The sequence below is a fragment of the Cheilinus undulatus genome, linkage group 12 (assembly GCF_018320785.1).
Source record: "Cheilinus undulatus linkage group 12, ASM1832078v1, whole genome shotgun sequence".
In the NCBI taxonomy this organism is placed as follows: domain Eukaryota; kingdom Metazoa; phylum Chordata; class Actinopteri; order Labriformes; family Labridae; genus Cheilinus; species Cheilinus undulatus.
In genome coordinates, this window is record NC_054876.1 from 28020907 (window position 1) to 28037445 (window position 16539).

At 37.1% G+C, this 16539-nt stretch overlaps 1 protein-coding gene across 1 annotated transcript in view; it reads left to right on the forward strand.

Annotated features, from left to right (window-relative positions):
* acsl6 (acyl-CoA synthetase long chain family member 6) overlaps window positions 1–16539 on the forward strand; it is a 56129-nt gene that overhangs the window by 10923 nt on the left and 28667 nt on the right. The window contains exons 2-7 of the mRNA XM_041802069.1: window positions 6758–6978; window positions 8037–8151; window positions 9016–9080; window positions 11583–11684; window positions 13182–13281; window positions 14024–14202. Coding sequence (XP_041658003.1) covers window positions 6758–6978; window positions 8037–8151; window positions 9016–9080; window positions 11583–11684; window positions 13182–13281; window positions 14024–14202 — 782 coding nt within the window. The remainder of the gene's footprint in view (window positions 1–6757; window positions 6979–8036; window positions 8152–9015; window positions 9081–11582; window positions 11685–13181; window positions 13282–14023; window positions 14203–16539) is intronic.

Genomic DNA, 16539 nt, shown 5'->3' on the forward strand with positions numbered 1-16539 from the left:
TTATGAAGTCAAAGTTTGGAGTTGAAAATATGAGAAAATACAAAATAGTTGGTTTAAAAGGTCAAAATCAAAATTATGAAATTAGAATTATGAATCTTAAAGCTCAAAATCCTAAATTTGAGTCCTAATTGTGAGATGCAAATTTGAAAATGTGAAATTAAAACACAAATTAATTTCTTTTCTCACAATCCTGACTTCTTATCTAAATATTTTTACTTCTTACTTTTTCAGATTATATGAATTAACAAGGTGTTTTAAACAATCAAGGATACGTTTACATTTTCATACTTGAGGCAATCTGCAGATCTAATACTGATGGGCCAGTTATAACAGAAATATAAGATAATCCTGCAGGCCGGATTTAACTGTTCCACAGGCAGGATTTAGCCCCCAGGCCTTGAGTTTGACACCCCTGGTGCACAGTGAGGCGTAGCTATGAAGTCTGACATTCGTTTCCATGTGGTTTAGTCAGTGAGCCCATCCACATTGTTATCATTCCCATAAAAAGTTAATTCTGCTATAAAAGAAGGGGCTTACATTTAAAAAAGCTATACTGTACTACTGTGTAAGTAAATAAAATTAATTTTTGTTGCTTTGATAAGAGCGGGTTAAAATATGGTTATCACACAATACCTTTACAATGGACCATGATTTTGCTGGCCTCCATGGGCCCCCCATTTAGCTCTGCCCCAGAAAGCCCTCCTCTTCATCCCTACTTATAGGTCGCCTTGTCTACAAATCACATTATTACAGAAACTACCCTAGCCCTTTTTATTTGCCCATCACTTTTATTTCACTGTCTCTAATTATTCATCTAATAGACATTTAAATACCAGGCAGTAGTTCTATTATTTTATGTGTAAGAATATCAGTACATCACTTTATTTCTAGATTAGCATTACTCAACAGTATCATCAGGGAAATATCAATAAACAAAAGAGCATTATAAACAAACAAAAACAATGAAACTAAAATCAAATAAAGCTCAAAACTTCAGTAGAAGACACAAGTAATCTCCAAACCCAACTCCTACTTTCTGGTTTGATTTTCAGCAAATTTTTTGAGGCCAACAATGGTGTTAAAGTTTCATTTAATGGTATGGAAAAAGTTTTAGGGTGCAGCAGTATGGAAGTATGTTCATGTGCTCATCAAGATTATTTCTGTGAGTTCTCAGTCCAATAATAATGCCTGAATCTGTGCCAGAATATGTTTTCAATGTGTCATAACCTCACAATAATTGAACCTAACCAGACTCCAGCTGTGCCCAGTGGTTTATTCTGTGTACACAACAGGACTTTACATTTTAATCTCAGAATTGACTTTGACATTGTAACCACTTTAGGAACATGTGGACAAAGATATTTAGATAACCATTGCAAAGTGGTTTCTGTTATTTACCATCACAATCAACAGTTCCCAGTACTAACTCATCTCTAATCCCCAATCAAGATTACTGGAAGTGCAGGAGAAAAGGGACGACAGAGAAATGAGGAACTATGTGACTAATGCAGGAGAAAAAGAGAAGCAGATAGTCCTGTGACATTAAAGAGATAGAGGACACAGTAAAGGAATCTGTCATGATGTGGTCTTTTTAGAAAGAAGTGAGAGTTTCTGTCTGAGCTGAAACTTGAGGTGGGATGAATTAAGAGGATTTGAGTCTGAAGGAGTCTGGGAAAAGCAGCATTTTGGAATTCACGGTTGACTAATTGGCTTTGTTTCTGCCTGGAATATCAGCCGAGCAGGTGATTAGTCAAAGCTGTATTATATTTTGTCAATGTTATGTCATAGTTGTACTGGAAATGTGCTGCTTGATGACAATGTAAATGTGTTTAAGGCCATATAATAAGCGCTTGTATCTTTATATCCATAAATCTCTAATTACAACCCCATTTCCAAAAAAGTTGGGGCACTGTGTGAAATATAAATAAAAGCAGAATGCAGTGACTCAGTACTTAGTTGTAGCACCTTCGGCAGCAATTAGAGCCTAAAGGTATTTTGAATATGATGCACACCTGAATGGGGGGATCCTCTTCCGGCCTTCTTTGCAAATCCTCTCAAGCTCAGTCAGGTTGGATGGTGAGTGTCGGTAGACAGCCATTTTCAGGTCTCTCCAGAGATGTTTGATAGGGTTCAAGTCAGGATTCTGGCTGGGCCACACTAGGACATTCACTGAGTTGTACCTAAGCCAGACTGTGTGCTTAGGGTCATTGTCGTTTCGGAAGGTGAACCTTTGGCCTAGTCTGAGCACTGTGGAACAGGTTCTCATTCCTGACAAGTCCTCCTAGTCCCTGCTGCTGAGAAACACCCCCACAGCATGATGCTGCCACCACCATACTTCACTGTTGGGATGGTATTGGGCAGGTGATGAGCGGTGCAGGGTTTCCTCCCAATGTTATGTTTAGAAGTGGGGCTAAACAGTTACATTTTAGTTTCATCAGGCCAGAGAATCTTCTTTTCACAGTCTGAGAGTCTTGCAGACTCATCCTGGCAGTAGTATATGGGGAAGGATTCCTCTCATATAGATATACCAGTATGTAAACATCACCAAAGCTAAGTTCTGGTGCTGTATATGCAGTCCAAAATGACAAAAACATAAAGTTGCTTTGATATTTCAGTTTTCCTTTATTACAAAGTGAGTGAGAGAGATGGAGAATCAAATCCCAGTGCTGTGTAATTTTTTTTTCCATAACTCAAAAGCAGTCACTTTAAAATCCTCATTTACTGTGTTTAATGTCTTGATTTTGAGACTACCAAGAGCAGCTGGTTAGTGATGAAAAAAATGATAAAGTATTACTGTATATCATACTTATATCTAGACTGATAACCTTGATATCTTGCATCACATTTAATCTCACTATTTTGTAAGCTTTATTAGATTTAAAGAGCCACAATAAGAGACTTTCTTGTCTGAAAGGTAAGAGGGAGGAAATAAGGCTAAGTTGTGACTTTATCCTCAGAGAGGTGCTTTCACCTTATAGTTCTGCTCTCTATAAGCACAGTAGTGAAGAAATAAAGTGCTTGTGCTCAAAATAACAGGAGATAAAGGAAGTCAGTGTTCCCACGATCTCAGATATTTTTACTTTTCAGCTTGACTGTCTGTGGTTTTATACGCGTGTGAAGACAGGACGTGACTGTGATTGGCTGTGAGCTGCAGTGGTGCCGCAACACCATTCGCTCAGTCAGGTGGTGCTCTGTGACTCATGTCCTGAGGGAGGATAGGAAACCCTTCAGTCAACGCTGCAGCCAGATGAATTATGTGTGTGTTACAGAGGCTGACCTATAATGAGAGCAGTGCGTGACGTTTGAGTTTGTTTTTTCTTTCGAGTCCCACCACAGCGCTGTAGTGTCGATGAATTATTCTGAGCTGCTTTTACAGTTAAAGTGAAATGTGTGTGTGCGTGGGGGGGGGGGGCAACCCCTTTTTCACTTTTCTGTAAGATGTGACTGATGTGTTTAAGGTCGTGCGGAGTGTGGGGAGGAGCAGGAGGCCAAATGTATTCATAAAACACTTTTTTCTCTATCAAGCCGTTTCACCACAACCTTGAGAAATATGTAGGAAGTTCTGTTATGAGTGTGGCTGCAAACTGGCTTATGACATGAACGGTCCCTCCATGGGCAACTGTGTGGCTATCTCTTTAAGCCATTGAAGAGGGCTCAACTTTACATTGTACCTGCAGAAAAATACTGAAAGCCCCCTCTTTTTTTGTTTTTATGTATTTTTGTATATTTCACCTATTTTTCAACTTTTAATTTTAGTTTTTACATTTATAAAGCAATGTACAGCATAAATGAGAAGAAACATTAATAGATGGCGCAAGCAGGGGCAATATGAATTTAAATAATTATTATATAACCAGTAAGAAGTCCATTTATGTTTAGAGAGTCGCAAGAATATAGTGTCTTAGTCCTCTTCCACTTCTAAAGCTGCCTCCTTTAGTCTAAATGAAAATGGCATTACAAGTACCAGTCTGTTTCTATAATAACATTTTTGTTATCAAACTAAAATAAAGTACCGTCATCATTTGGTGTTCCATAGCTTTTTTCAGGATTAAATAAATAGTCTCTCAGAAGGTCAAAATGTTTGGTCATGTCCAAAAGATAAGGGAATGAATGGCATCTGTTGTGTCACCATTAGCTTTTTTTCCCAAACCAATTTAGGTTTAAATAACTGTTCTTTGTTTACAGCAGCAAATTAATGAAATTACTACAATGTTTTTATCCATTTGCACAAAATAAAAGAATGTCTTTAAATTTTAGGCATTTAGGACACTCAGCAGCCAAGGTCAAGCTCAACAGCATTCTTTCATCCAGGCCTTTTCACCCTGATAATACACCCTTGGGACACCAACAGCACAACCAGGGGTTTGCGGCAACCCTACTGCCCACCTAGACTGTACCCTAAACCTTGCTTGCTCACCACATCCTCCCCTTACACCACCCTCAGGTTTCAAAAATTGATATTTTTCAACAGATTGTTTTCTTCTGCCCTTGGTAATACGCAAGGAGATCCAGAGAACAACCAGGGTTGTGTCAATCCTCCTTCTCGTCTGATAGTGCCCTCAGGCAACTTCCCACATGTTGGACTTACAATGCTGCCTGAGTTTTTCATGGTTCTTCTGTTGTTGGGGTTTTGTCTTTCTCTTTGTGTTCTGCTGTTTGTGTTGGATGTTTGAAGCACTTTGTAAACCTCTGTTTTTAAAGGTGCTATACAAATAAAGTTTATTATTAATATTATTTTATTATCTACACCTTACTTCAGCCTCAAATTTTGACCCAAACATGCCTGAAAGTCCTGCATGGTAGAGTAAATAGTTAAATATTTGGTATGAGCTCTTTCCCCTTTACCATACCGATTCTACTAGGGCTTTTACTTTGAAAAATAACACACTAAAATTCATTTGGCACACCTTAAACCCGTTAATGTCAATATCTGGTCTCCAGATATGTAAACTGGGCCTTTTTTGTCCCTGTCTTCTATTTATTTTAATATCTGTAATTAAAATTAAACAAATTTTAAGCCTTTGCTGATCTGTTTTAATCCAAGAAAAAGAAAATAACGATGTATTTCAATTTTGATTATTGTATTAAAAAAATCTATCATTTCTAATTGAAATCACTGATAATAAGATAAGTATTATCAGCATTTCTGTTCATTTTTTCATGATTTGTAAGCAGTGGAATATTAAATACCTCAAATGAATCATAGTAGGGCAGCCCTTCTGGCATTTGTTCAAATTCCAGATGGCCGGTCTGTCACTGATCGCTGGTGTTGCTGATGTGATTTAGGTTGTTGGCTTTTCATGTTTGGTGTTATGAAAAGCATTTTTAAAAAATCAGCCACATTCTCTTCATTTCCTCATGCTTGTGGATGAGTGTTGTGTGCCCCACATTGAACACCACTCCTCCCAAGATACTGTATTTATATATTAAGTTATTTTTTTACCTCCAGGAGGTTATGTGATCAGGTGGGTTTGTCAGTTTGTTCGTTAGTTAGTTAATTTGTTAGTTTGTTAGCAACATAACTCAAAAAGTTGTGGATGGATTTTGATGAAATTTTCAGGAAATGTCAAAAATGGCATAAGGAGAACTGATTAGATTTTGGAAGTGATCTGGATCACCATCTGGATCCAGGAATTTTTTGAAGAATTCTGTACTATTAGGAGATAGGGCTAATGGCAGAGGTCTGCGCTGTTACCACTTTACACTAGTAGATGGTGGACATGAGTAACTTCAATCCCAGCAGCATTTTGGCTGTGTTTCCATTCAAAGTTTTGGAGTTTATAGAGTTTGAAAGCTAAAGCTAAGTTAGCTACATTGGCTTACATAGTAACATTAACTGTGTAGCTAGTGTTACTATGTCAGCTTTAACCAAGCTAAAGTGAGCCACCTTCCATATTTATTGTGTAATTTTTTTAGTGTAATTTCATGACTGTAACAGACTTTGTTTATGAATACATTTTAAATCTTGGCCTGGAAATAAATCAACCGGCTAATAACTGCACTTCCGTTCTGACTGAGACTGGTGTTAATTTTGGCAGCTATTTTTAATTTTAATCTTAGTTTTAGTCTTTAACTGAAATGCATTTTAGTTTTAGTCACATTTTAGTCATTTCTACCCTTTTTACTTTTAGTCTAGTTTTATTTGACGAAAACTCAAAACATTTTAGTCTAGTTTTAGTCCATAAAAAGTCCTCACATTTTAGTCTTTACTGTTAGTCCAAGCATTTATTCTTTTGCCTAAATCTGGTACCAAATCATGGTAGTGTGTTCTGCACTTCTGCCAAACCTGGGGTCCCAGCTTTCTACAGCTGAGAGTTAGAATAGCTACAGCTGCATTGTTTTTGGAGATTTACCTACAATCGAGAAATATCATGGATTTTGAATGTCAGACGAAAACTACATTACATTTTGGTGTAGTTTTAGTCATCTTGATGAAAAGTAAACTTTGTTTTTGTCAGTTTTAGTCATCATAGATCTATTTTTGTTAGTTTTAGTCTAGTTTTTGCCATGGAAAAAAAGGCTGTTGGCGAACATTTTTAGTCATAGTGTTAGTCACTGAAATTAACACTGACAGAGACAGCATCACACTGTTAACGGTGAGATCTGAGATCTTTTGTCTGCGGCCAGACTGTCTTGAAAAATACTTCAAAACTTTCCAAACCTTCGAAACATTGCTATTGCACAAACATAAACGCACATCAAAATCAAACAATAGAACAAAATCATAATCATGTGAGTGTTTTCTTCTTTCCTGCAGAGCTGAGTTCCACCCTGATGGAGAAGATGCAGGCCCAGGAGATGATGAGTGGCCTGAGGATACCGGAGATGGACGACCTTGGCCACTTCTTTCGCTCCCTGCCGACCTCCACGCTGGTGGGCATCGGAGCTCTGACCGCCGTGCTGGCATACTGGTTGGCCACCAGACCCAGACCCATCAAACCTCCCTGCAGCCTGCAGCACCAGTCTGAGGAGGTGCCGGTGAGATGGAGCACACAAAAATGACATTTACAGTACATAATTCCATATTTAAGGAGAGGGGATTCATTTGCACTGTAGACATGAGCACATTTGCCCCTCACTTTCATTGCTCCGTTTTTATTTTCTTTAGTACAGTCTGTCAGAAGAGGGCTGTGTGACCTCTTAGCTAAGAGAAGCTCTGATGAAAAAATGCTGAGAAAGTCATTTCAGTCGACTTACATGCTCTCAAAACATCACCCTAAACAGAGAAGCACTCTTTGTTTTTTTCAAGCATGTTTTGCCCTGGGTTTAAGATGTCAGGCTAGATTGAATCTTCCACAGCCATCAGTGGAGTAGTGACACTGAATCACTTAATTCAGTGATTGTTATCCTCAATTATGCTGAGCCAACAGTGGGGTAAAATACACTCTACTTTTACCCTGTTTTCTTTGTTCTGATGTACAGTTTGTGATCTATAGTCTTTAAAAAATGATACATAGTCATTCTTTATTAAAAAGCAAGTCTATTCTTTATAGGGGATATATAGTTTATATGAAGTAAGCATAAGGCTCTCAGCCTTTATCCAGACTAGCTTTATTTATACTAAATTGTATTCTTACTTTGTTGTTGTTCGATATGCCCTCTATTTCACCTCACACTTGGTTTATCTAAACTCCCGTCTTCACCAAACCAAACCCACTGCAGCCCCGTGCTGCTCTCTGCTGTGAGGCTGGCATCAAATAGTCGGTATGAAACTCTTTCAAAGTTCAATGTGGGTATGGGGGTTTCTTTTCTGACAATAAAATCCCCTTGAACAAAACAAAGATTAGTTCAGCTGTGGATTTCAGATTTTTATGCATCTAAGAACTTACAAAATGGACAAAGACGGTTTTCTTCTCACCCTCCCTCAGGCTCGGCTGTCTTTTTATCATGGTCTTCATAATGGAGCGGACTGAAATCTTGTTTTGGTTCTTTGTTTATTTTAGCATTGACTGACATTATCAAACCAACAGCAGTAGAAAATGAAAGTATACGAGTTAAATAATGAACGCTTGTGTGATTCTGTTTGTCCGTCTTAGAATGAGGGTGGAGGTCGCAGGTCCATGATGGGCGACCGCACCAAGCTGCTGACACATTACCATGATGACGCCAGGACCATGTACGAGGTCTTCCAGAGAGGACTTCACATATCTGGTGAGTAGGATGTGGAGTGATAAAATAGCAACTACCTGCACATTAACATGTACAGAAAGATGCTGCACAGCCAAACCTCTGTGCTCAGTGGTGTTTCTTTCATTCATTCATTCTTTTTATTCCTTTTAATCCTAAAAAGAATGAAATGTCAGATTTTTTTAATACATTTTGATAAATGGGTAAGCTTAGAAATCAATTTAAATGCATGGTATATAAAATCTGTTGCTAGGGGCTCTCAGTCAAAACAACAACAAAAGATGAGAAGTACGTAATTGCTCCTCATTTCTGCTGCTTATTTGTTGTTTGGTGCACTCCGTAAGGCGTTTTTACCAAACAATAAGCCACCATTTTTGTGTGATGAAGAGATTATGGGGTAGAAAAGCAGATCAAAGATGTTTGTTCTTGTCACGGGTATATCTGTTTCTGAAGCTTAAAAATCTCCACTCTGTTAATCTACCAGAGGCTAACTGTGTGTCAGTCTGACTGGGTAATAGGGTCAGGCAGATAAACACTTAGCTAAAACTCACCTTATGAAGCTGAGAGGGACTGCATACCCATTATCACTGCCTTCTGCACTGTCATTTCATGTACTGTTATCATAAAGATGCTCATCATATCTGCAGTAAATATTTAATGTTTAAAAGATTTGCATGCACCACATCTGAAGTCTTTTATGACTTTCTTGACAGATAATTCTTGACTAATTGTATAAATGATGCAATGCCTTTGCTGCACTTTTGCAGGAAGTTATAATGTTGAATCACACAGTCTATTTTGCAATTAACATATTTCTGATCTTATTGAAATCAGACCATATTTTCTGTTTTGTCTGACACCAATATGATGTTTCATTTTGTTAAACAGGGGATGGACCTTGTCTAGGTTCCCGACTCCCAAACCAGCCTTACAAATGGATGTCCTATAAAGAGGTGAGTGCCTTTCAGCAGGCATCTTATCTGCTACAAACAGCAGCAGGAGCAGTCCTGTGAAATTAGATATCTACATGGGAAAACTAAAATAGACAGATAGGGGAAAATGCTTGATTGGCAAAAAGCACAGGTTCTATTTGGTAAAGGTCTTTGTTCCAGCATTATATTTGTTATATCTTCACATAAATTAATACTTAAACATATTGTAATGCATTTTCCATGGTTAAAAAGTGTCCACACACCCATTAATGTCATGTTTAGTGAAGGAAATACTTTTTCCCACACCCTAAATATGTCAGATATCCTGACAGTACATAATCAGGCCATTCAATGAGCTTTAATCTGATTATCCACTCATTTTAAGCACGTATGTGAATCAACAACACCCAGGTGTTATTGGCAACTTAAACACTGTGGAGACCAAATCTGCCTAGAGACTAAGTCTGACACTAATGTTGTTATAAATAGAAACAACTGACCCAAAAATGCTGCTCTGTGCTAGAGAGTTTAGTTTGTAAGACTGTAACTAACTAAAAAGTTCACCACCTGTTTATTGTTTTATCAAGTCACCAGATGCTGGCTCATCTTGGATATATTTCAAATCAATAAAATTACCTAGTGAATTGAGAGTTGAGTTTTAGATTTATAATAATTTTACAATAAGGCACATTTAATTTGTTTAAATAAATGAGTACCTTGACAAAAAGTGCGGACTAAAAGGGTTTTGACTTTTTGTCAACGAAAACTAAACTGAAAATGACTAAAATGTGACTAAAACTAAAAGGCATTTTAATCTGAGGATTAAAACTAAGACTAAATTTAAAATAGCTGCTAAAATAGTAACATTAATACCTGCACAAGATGGCATCCATTGTTGCCAAGGATATTAAAGTGATAGTGTCACACACCAAGGACACCAATTAGGGGACATTGAAAGCACAAATCTCCATATTACCCACTAACATATTAATGCTGTAAGCAGAGTTTTAAAAAATCCTCAACCTGGAAGGAAGTTTTCTGCATTTTCAGCTAATTTAAACACGATCTGCATGTGTACGACAGGCTAAAACTAATAGAAAACCTTTGCTTTTAAAAATACCTCTGTGATGGAGAAGGCGTGGTGGTTAGGTTGCGCCGCTGGTTCATGTCCACATGTCATTCCCTACTCTCTCTTTGTTTCTGACTCTACCCACTGTCCTATCTCTACATTAAAGGCAAAACCCCCACCTACGTGAGGACGCCTTTTATTAATACCACAATTTGAAGTCACCAGTTAGTCTGAAAAGCATGTGGTTGGACTATGGGAGGAATTTAGAATACCAAGAGAGAATTCACACAGAACACGCAGACTCAACACAGAAAACTGTGAAATTGAAATTACACATTCAGCGTTTCTCCAGATTTTCAGTCAGCTCGGTAAGCTTGAAGTGATGCCTTCTTTTGTTGCAGCATGATGGCTAAACAGCCTTTATTATGTCAAGTGTTTTATTTTAGCTGCTGCGGTAGTGATGACCGAGTTATGAGATGATGTAACAGCAGAGCTGGCACACATTTCATTATCATTATTAATGGTTCCCTTTTTTATTTTTTCTGGCTCGTCCATTTGAGTAAATTTGGTGGTCAGCCTTTAATTATCCATGTTGGATAATATCATCTTCACTGGTTGTTATTGCTGCCATCTCACCGTTTATAGGTCCAGCATGATCAAACTTTCAGGCTGTGTTGATGCAATCTCTGGCAGCACCAGTCTTCAACTAGCCCTTAAGCAGTTTCGGCTTTCAACAAAACATCAGGAGATAACCTGATGTTCAGGAAAGCAGTTGTTTTGACTGTTAGAGGGAATTTTATTTAGACAAGTGATGTGGAAGTCTATGATGGTCGCGTCTGAGGCCATGTGAGGGATAAATTACACAGCCTTTCACAGTCGTTATTGTTAGCATGGTTTACAACAAGTATGATGAGTGGGAAGTTTTCATTAGAAGAGGCTTTTTTGTGTATTTATTCATCACACTTTGATTCCTGGGAAAGCCAATAAGTTAAAGTGTAAGACTTCCGCTGACACATAGAGCACATGGAAGTTGTGCAATTTTCTTTTCTGTTTAAACACAGTCACAAGAATCCATTTCTCTCCGATGTCTTTCACAATCACGGTAACCTCAGACGGTGACATTTTTTGCAACTTAAGAGTTTGCATAACAGAGGGTAAGTTCTCTTCACAGACGAAACCATAAGCGTTTCCAAAATTAACTGAAAATGGAGCAGATGACCTTTGTCTTTTATTTATTTATAACTGAGGCCTCTACATTACAGCCAAACACCGTTTTTCTCTTTTTTCAAATAAACGAGTCCCTTTTTTGACAAAAGAGGTCTGTGTTTCAGTACCAAATATAACAAAAATATGAATCATTCTTAATAAGTGTGTTGTATTACATGAAATAATCTCTTTTCTATGAGGAAATGTTTCAGTGTGTTAAATCAGTGTCTTTTCTCACTTGTCCTCAGGTGACAGCTCGGGCGGAGCATTTGGGTTCAGGCCTTCTTCACCAGGGCTGCCAGCCAAACCCCAACCAGTTCATAGGAGTGTTCGCCCAGAACAGACCAGAGGTTATTATCACTCTTTTGTCTTGATCATTGGATGAGTAGAAATGTGTATCAGGAGAAGCAAAATGCACAGGTAATCACAGGTAAATTGATATAACTTGCTTTCAGCCTAGTCCCAGCCTTATCCATGATAGAGAGAAATACTGATGGGCTGTCAGCATTAATTCTTGAATGTCTATTTTTTAAAACTCTTTTGCTTGGATTTTAGTCTTGCAGAGTGCTGGAAAAGTTTAAGGAGTCTGTTCTGGGGAAAGACACACCTTTTTTTATTCAGAGAAACATCTACAGTCATTAAACAAGTTATTAAACAAGTGATATGAATGTGCCGTGGTTGTTGGTGGTCTGGAAGGCATTCAACTTAGACTAATTAGACCAGGCAACATTTTTCCAATCTTCTGTTGTCCATTTCTGCAAAGCCTGTGTGAATTCTAGCCTTGTTTTCCTGTTTATATCTGACAGGAGTGGCACTCTCCAGGGTCTTCTGCTGCACATCTGCTTTAAGATTTGACATGTTCTTTCAGGGATGTTCTTCTTTGTAGCTCTGAGGTTATCTGAGTTATCATTGCCTTTCTATCATTTCAAACAGTCTGGTAATTCTCCTGACCTCTACCACCAACAAGGCAACTTGACCCAGAGAACTGCCACTCGCTGGATATTTTCTGTCTTTTAGACTATTGCCATTAAACCATAGACAATTTTATGTGAGAATCAAGTAGATCAGCAGTTTGGGGAACTCAAACCACTCAGACACTCAGGCCGACCCGTCTAGCACCAACAATCATGGCACATTCAGAGTCCATTAAATCACCATTCTTCCCCATTCAGATGCTCAGATTGAACTTCAGCAGGCTGTCTTGACCATGTCTGCATGGCTAAGTGTATTGGTTACTGCCATGTGATTGGCTGATTAGATATCAGTGCTAATGAACAGTTAAACAGCTACACCTAATAAAGTGGTTGGTGAGAGTATAGTTATATATTCTACAAGAAATGGTAGCCTTAAGTAACACCTCGTCAGACTAATACCTTGTATCTCCATATTTCATGATTTTCATTTTTTTTCATAAATCACTGCCATTGGTCACCCTTTACATCTGTCCATGGTTTTTAACAAATTTCAAAGCAAGTAAATGTGTCATACAGATGCTGAGTATCACCATTCACTGTTTATTTGATTGAAAAATACAGTGTTTTCTTCCTTCTCTGAGAAGTAGTGATTTTGGAGATACAAGGTTTTGGCTAGACACCAGTGATGTTTCAGAAATGTTGCTTGACTAGGCCCTAGTAATCTTTTCCGCATTGTGCTTCCCTACAATACCTGTTTTTTTTTTTTCTTGGTTCAAGCACACAAACAAGATCTAAACTAAAGTACTTAAACACTTAAATAAAATGCAATCTGCACGGACTCAAAATATCTCAGAAATACACAATTATTAAGGAGAGAATTAAGATTTACCAATTGATGAATGAACTCCAACCCTAACCTTTTATTTCTCACAGTGGATCATCTCAGAGTTGGCTTGCTACACCTACTCTATGGTGGTGGTTCCCCTCTATGACACACTGGGCCCTGACGCAATACGGTTCATTATTAACACAGGTAAGAATAAACACAACTTACAACTACAAATGCTACATGGTAGCTTTGCTAACACATAAATGCCTGTATTTAGGGCATGTCATACTGTTAAATGCTGATCATTTTTGAGTGTGGGATTGTAAATCTTTTGAAACTTTAAAGAATCTTTTTGGAAGTTTGTCTTGGAATTTTTTTCTGTTATTTTCCTGCAATTTTGTAGAATATATTTTCAAATGTTTGGGAATTACCCAAGAATTTTTAGGGGGGATTTACTTTCAAATTTGCTTCAATTTTTTTAGGAATTCAAATGGAATTTGGAGGGATTATTTATTGGAATATTCTGGCTTCATGATTAAGTTTCCCAGAACATTTGGGGAGCATTTGAAGAAATATGGGAGAACTCTTTTTGAGATGCTTAAAACTATGTTTAATAATTTCCATAAGAATTTCCATAGAAATGTGAAGTAATTTCTGTACAGTTTAAGGGAATTTGTGTGGATTTGGAAAGGAAATTTCCCAAAAATTCCTGTCCAAAGACAAGGCTGGTACTAAAAATGTACGCTAAACAAAAGCTCAGGTCTCAGGTGGTTTAAGGTCTAAAATCTCTCTCGTCACCTTAATTTATGAATGATTATTATGAATGCATTTCAGCTGAATCCCTGCTTCGTATCTGGATCTTTCTGTTTTGTTTTGCATCTTTTTTTTGTTTCTCTTGATATTCACACAAGGGTTCGTGTGCTCTTGTGTGCTTGGTTCATTTCAGCCGATATCTCCACGGTCATCTGCGACAAAGCAGAGAAAGCACAGGTGCTTCTGGATAATGTGGAGAGGAAGGAGACCCCGGGCCTGCGGAGAATTATCCTGATGGATGCCTTTGACTCTGCCCTCGTGGAGCACAGCAAGAGCTGTGGCGTCCACGTTCAGGCCTTGCAGGAGGTGGAGGTATGAAATAAGGAGGGAAATATAGTTGCAATGTTCAAAAGGGAACTTATATTTAAAAAAAGAAAAAGACTCTGGTCAAGGAAGAAGCACCTTCCCTAGGACCAGAAAAGCTCCTAGGTTGTTTTCAACTCTGATAAAGAAACCTAAACATTACTGATAGTAACTGAAGCTCAAGGAATAATATTCAGTCCAGCATATTTTGTTGGTCTTTTTCATCCCTATCAACAATTACACTACCAGCCTCAAACCCTGCTGTTTTTTACCTTTATTCAAACACTGTCTTTTATATTTATGACAGACAAAGCATATTCCAAAGTGTTATTTTATATCCATAAATACACTACTTTCTCACTTTTATTGTTGTCCAAAAGTTTGGAGAATCCAGTGGAAATTCGTCTTTAATCGTGCAACCTTTTCTGTGTTTTTATTAATCCTTTATTCCAGGGGTGTCAAACACAATCACAGCAGGGGCTGGATTCTGGATTCTGGTCTAACCTAAGGGCCTAACAGGGTCACCTTTTAAACCAAAAACTGTCAACCTCATTTCACCAGTAATAAAATATGGAAAAAAAACTTAGCACTGATGATAAATGATTTTGACATTTAAAAAGTTAAAAAGATAAGTTTAAAGGCTCACAGTATAAGAAATAAATTTATTAGTTCAAAAAGGTAAAAACGTGAAATTGAAAAAAAAAAATTTAGAGGCAAATATATTAGAAAGAAAGTCAAAATCATGAGTTTAAAAGGTGAAAATCTGAAATAAAACTTCATAATTATGGAATTAAAAGATAAAATATGATTCAAAATTTGAAATTGTGATTCTAAAAGGTCAAACTATGGGATTATTAAGTCAAAGTTTGGAGTTGTAAATATGAGATAAAATACAAAATAACTGGTTAAAAGGGTCAAAATATGGCTTAAAATTTAGAATTATGAATCTTAAAGTTTAAAATATTATATGAGAGTCAAAATTATGAGTTGAAATGCTCAAAGTACGAAACAAAAAAGTCAAAATCATAAATTTAAGTCCTTATTGTGAGATGCAAAATTGAAAATGTGAAATCAAAGCATACATTAATTTCTTTTTCCACATTCCTGATTCCTTATCCAAATATTTTTACTCCTTATTTTTTCAGATTTTATGACTTAACAAAGATATCTTAAATCATCAAGAAAACATTTACATTTTTATACTTAAGGAAATCTGCAGATACTCATACTGAGGCTGTGGCCGTAACAAATATTCTAATCAGTAGGATACCTCAAAGTCAGGCTGTTCCCTCACACTACATATAACTCTTCATAATATTATTTAACACTTCCCCAGTTACTTTTCATACAGTGTTGCTCACCTTTGATATTCTTTTGTATCTGGTTTCATCAGGAAGTAGTTGTTTTTTCTTTAAGTATATTTAACTTATGCTTCCTTGTTTTTATTGGCATGTATTTGCACAGACAGTAAATGCATGCAAAAAGTAGACATAAAAAATTTCCTGTTATTTCCTATTCAAAATATGACCAACTGCTCACTTAAAAGCTCTCTCTAAACTGTTATAGGAAACTGGAGGGTAAATTACTGTAAATGGGGCATCGTTGCAATAGCATTTGTATTGCAATGTGAACTTTTTCACTGTAGTAAATGTAAATAATTTAGTTTTTTAGTCATGTTGTATATGATTTAAGATCAGATTCTGTTAACTTATATTGGAATAAAGTCATCAGCTTATCTCTGAGGATTGGATAACACTTATTTGAAGGGGTATGCAGAAGACTGACATGACACGGTCATAATCATGACCAGTAAAAACTGAATTTAACCCCACTCTTTCCTATTGTTTCCAGTCTTTATGTTAAGCTAAGACAGCAGGCTCCAGCCTCACTTTACTGTGCAAAGAAAAGCAAAAAGAGATCAGACAATGTTAACTTTCCATTAAAGGAGGCTATGAAAAAATGCACGCAACTAGAAACATATAACACAGGAGTAGTCATTTTTAATAATTGTAGACGTAACACAAAAAAATGCAACATATTAAGATGATTTGTTGGTTAAACAACTCTACATTGCACTTTTACCAAAATGTTACCTGAGAGAAGTGTTTCGGTCCTATTTTCAGCAGTGGTTTCTGTGTTCAAGAGACTATTCTATGAAGCTGAGAAGAAAAACCATGGATGTCATTACTCATTTTCATGCTGGTACCCATGGTTAACCCAACCAGCTGCAATTTGACTCATGATGGCCCATTTATTGAACTCTTCCAACACAGAAAGTGCAACATTGGCACCATACTGTTATACAGTCTGGCACAAGTTGAATATCTCAGCTTTGCACAGGAAAAA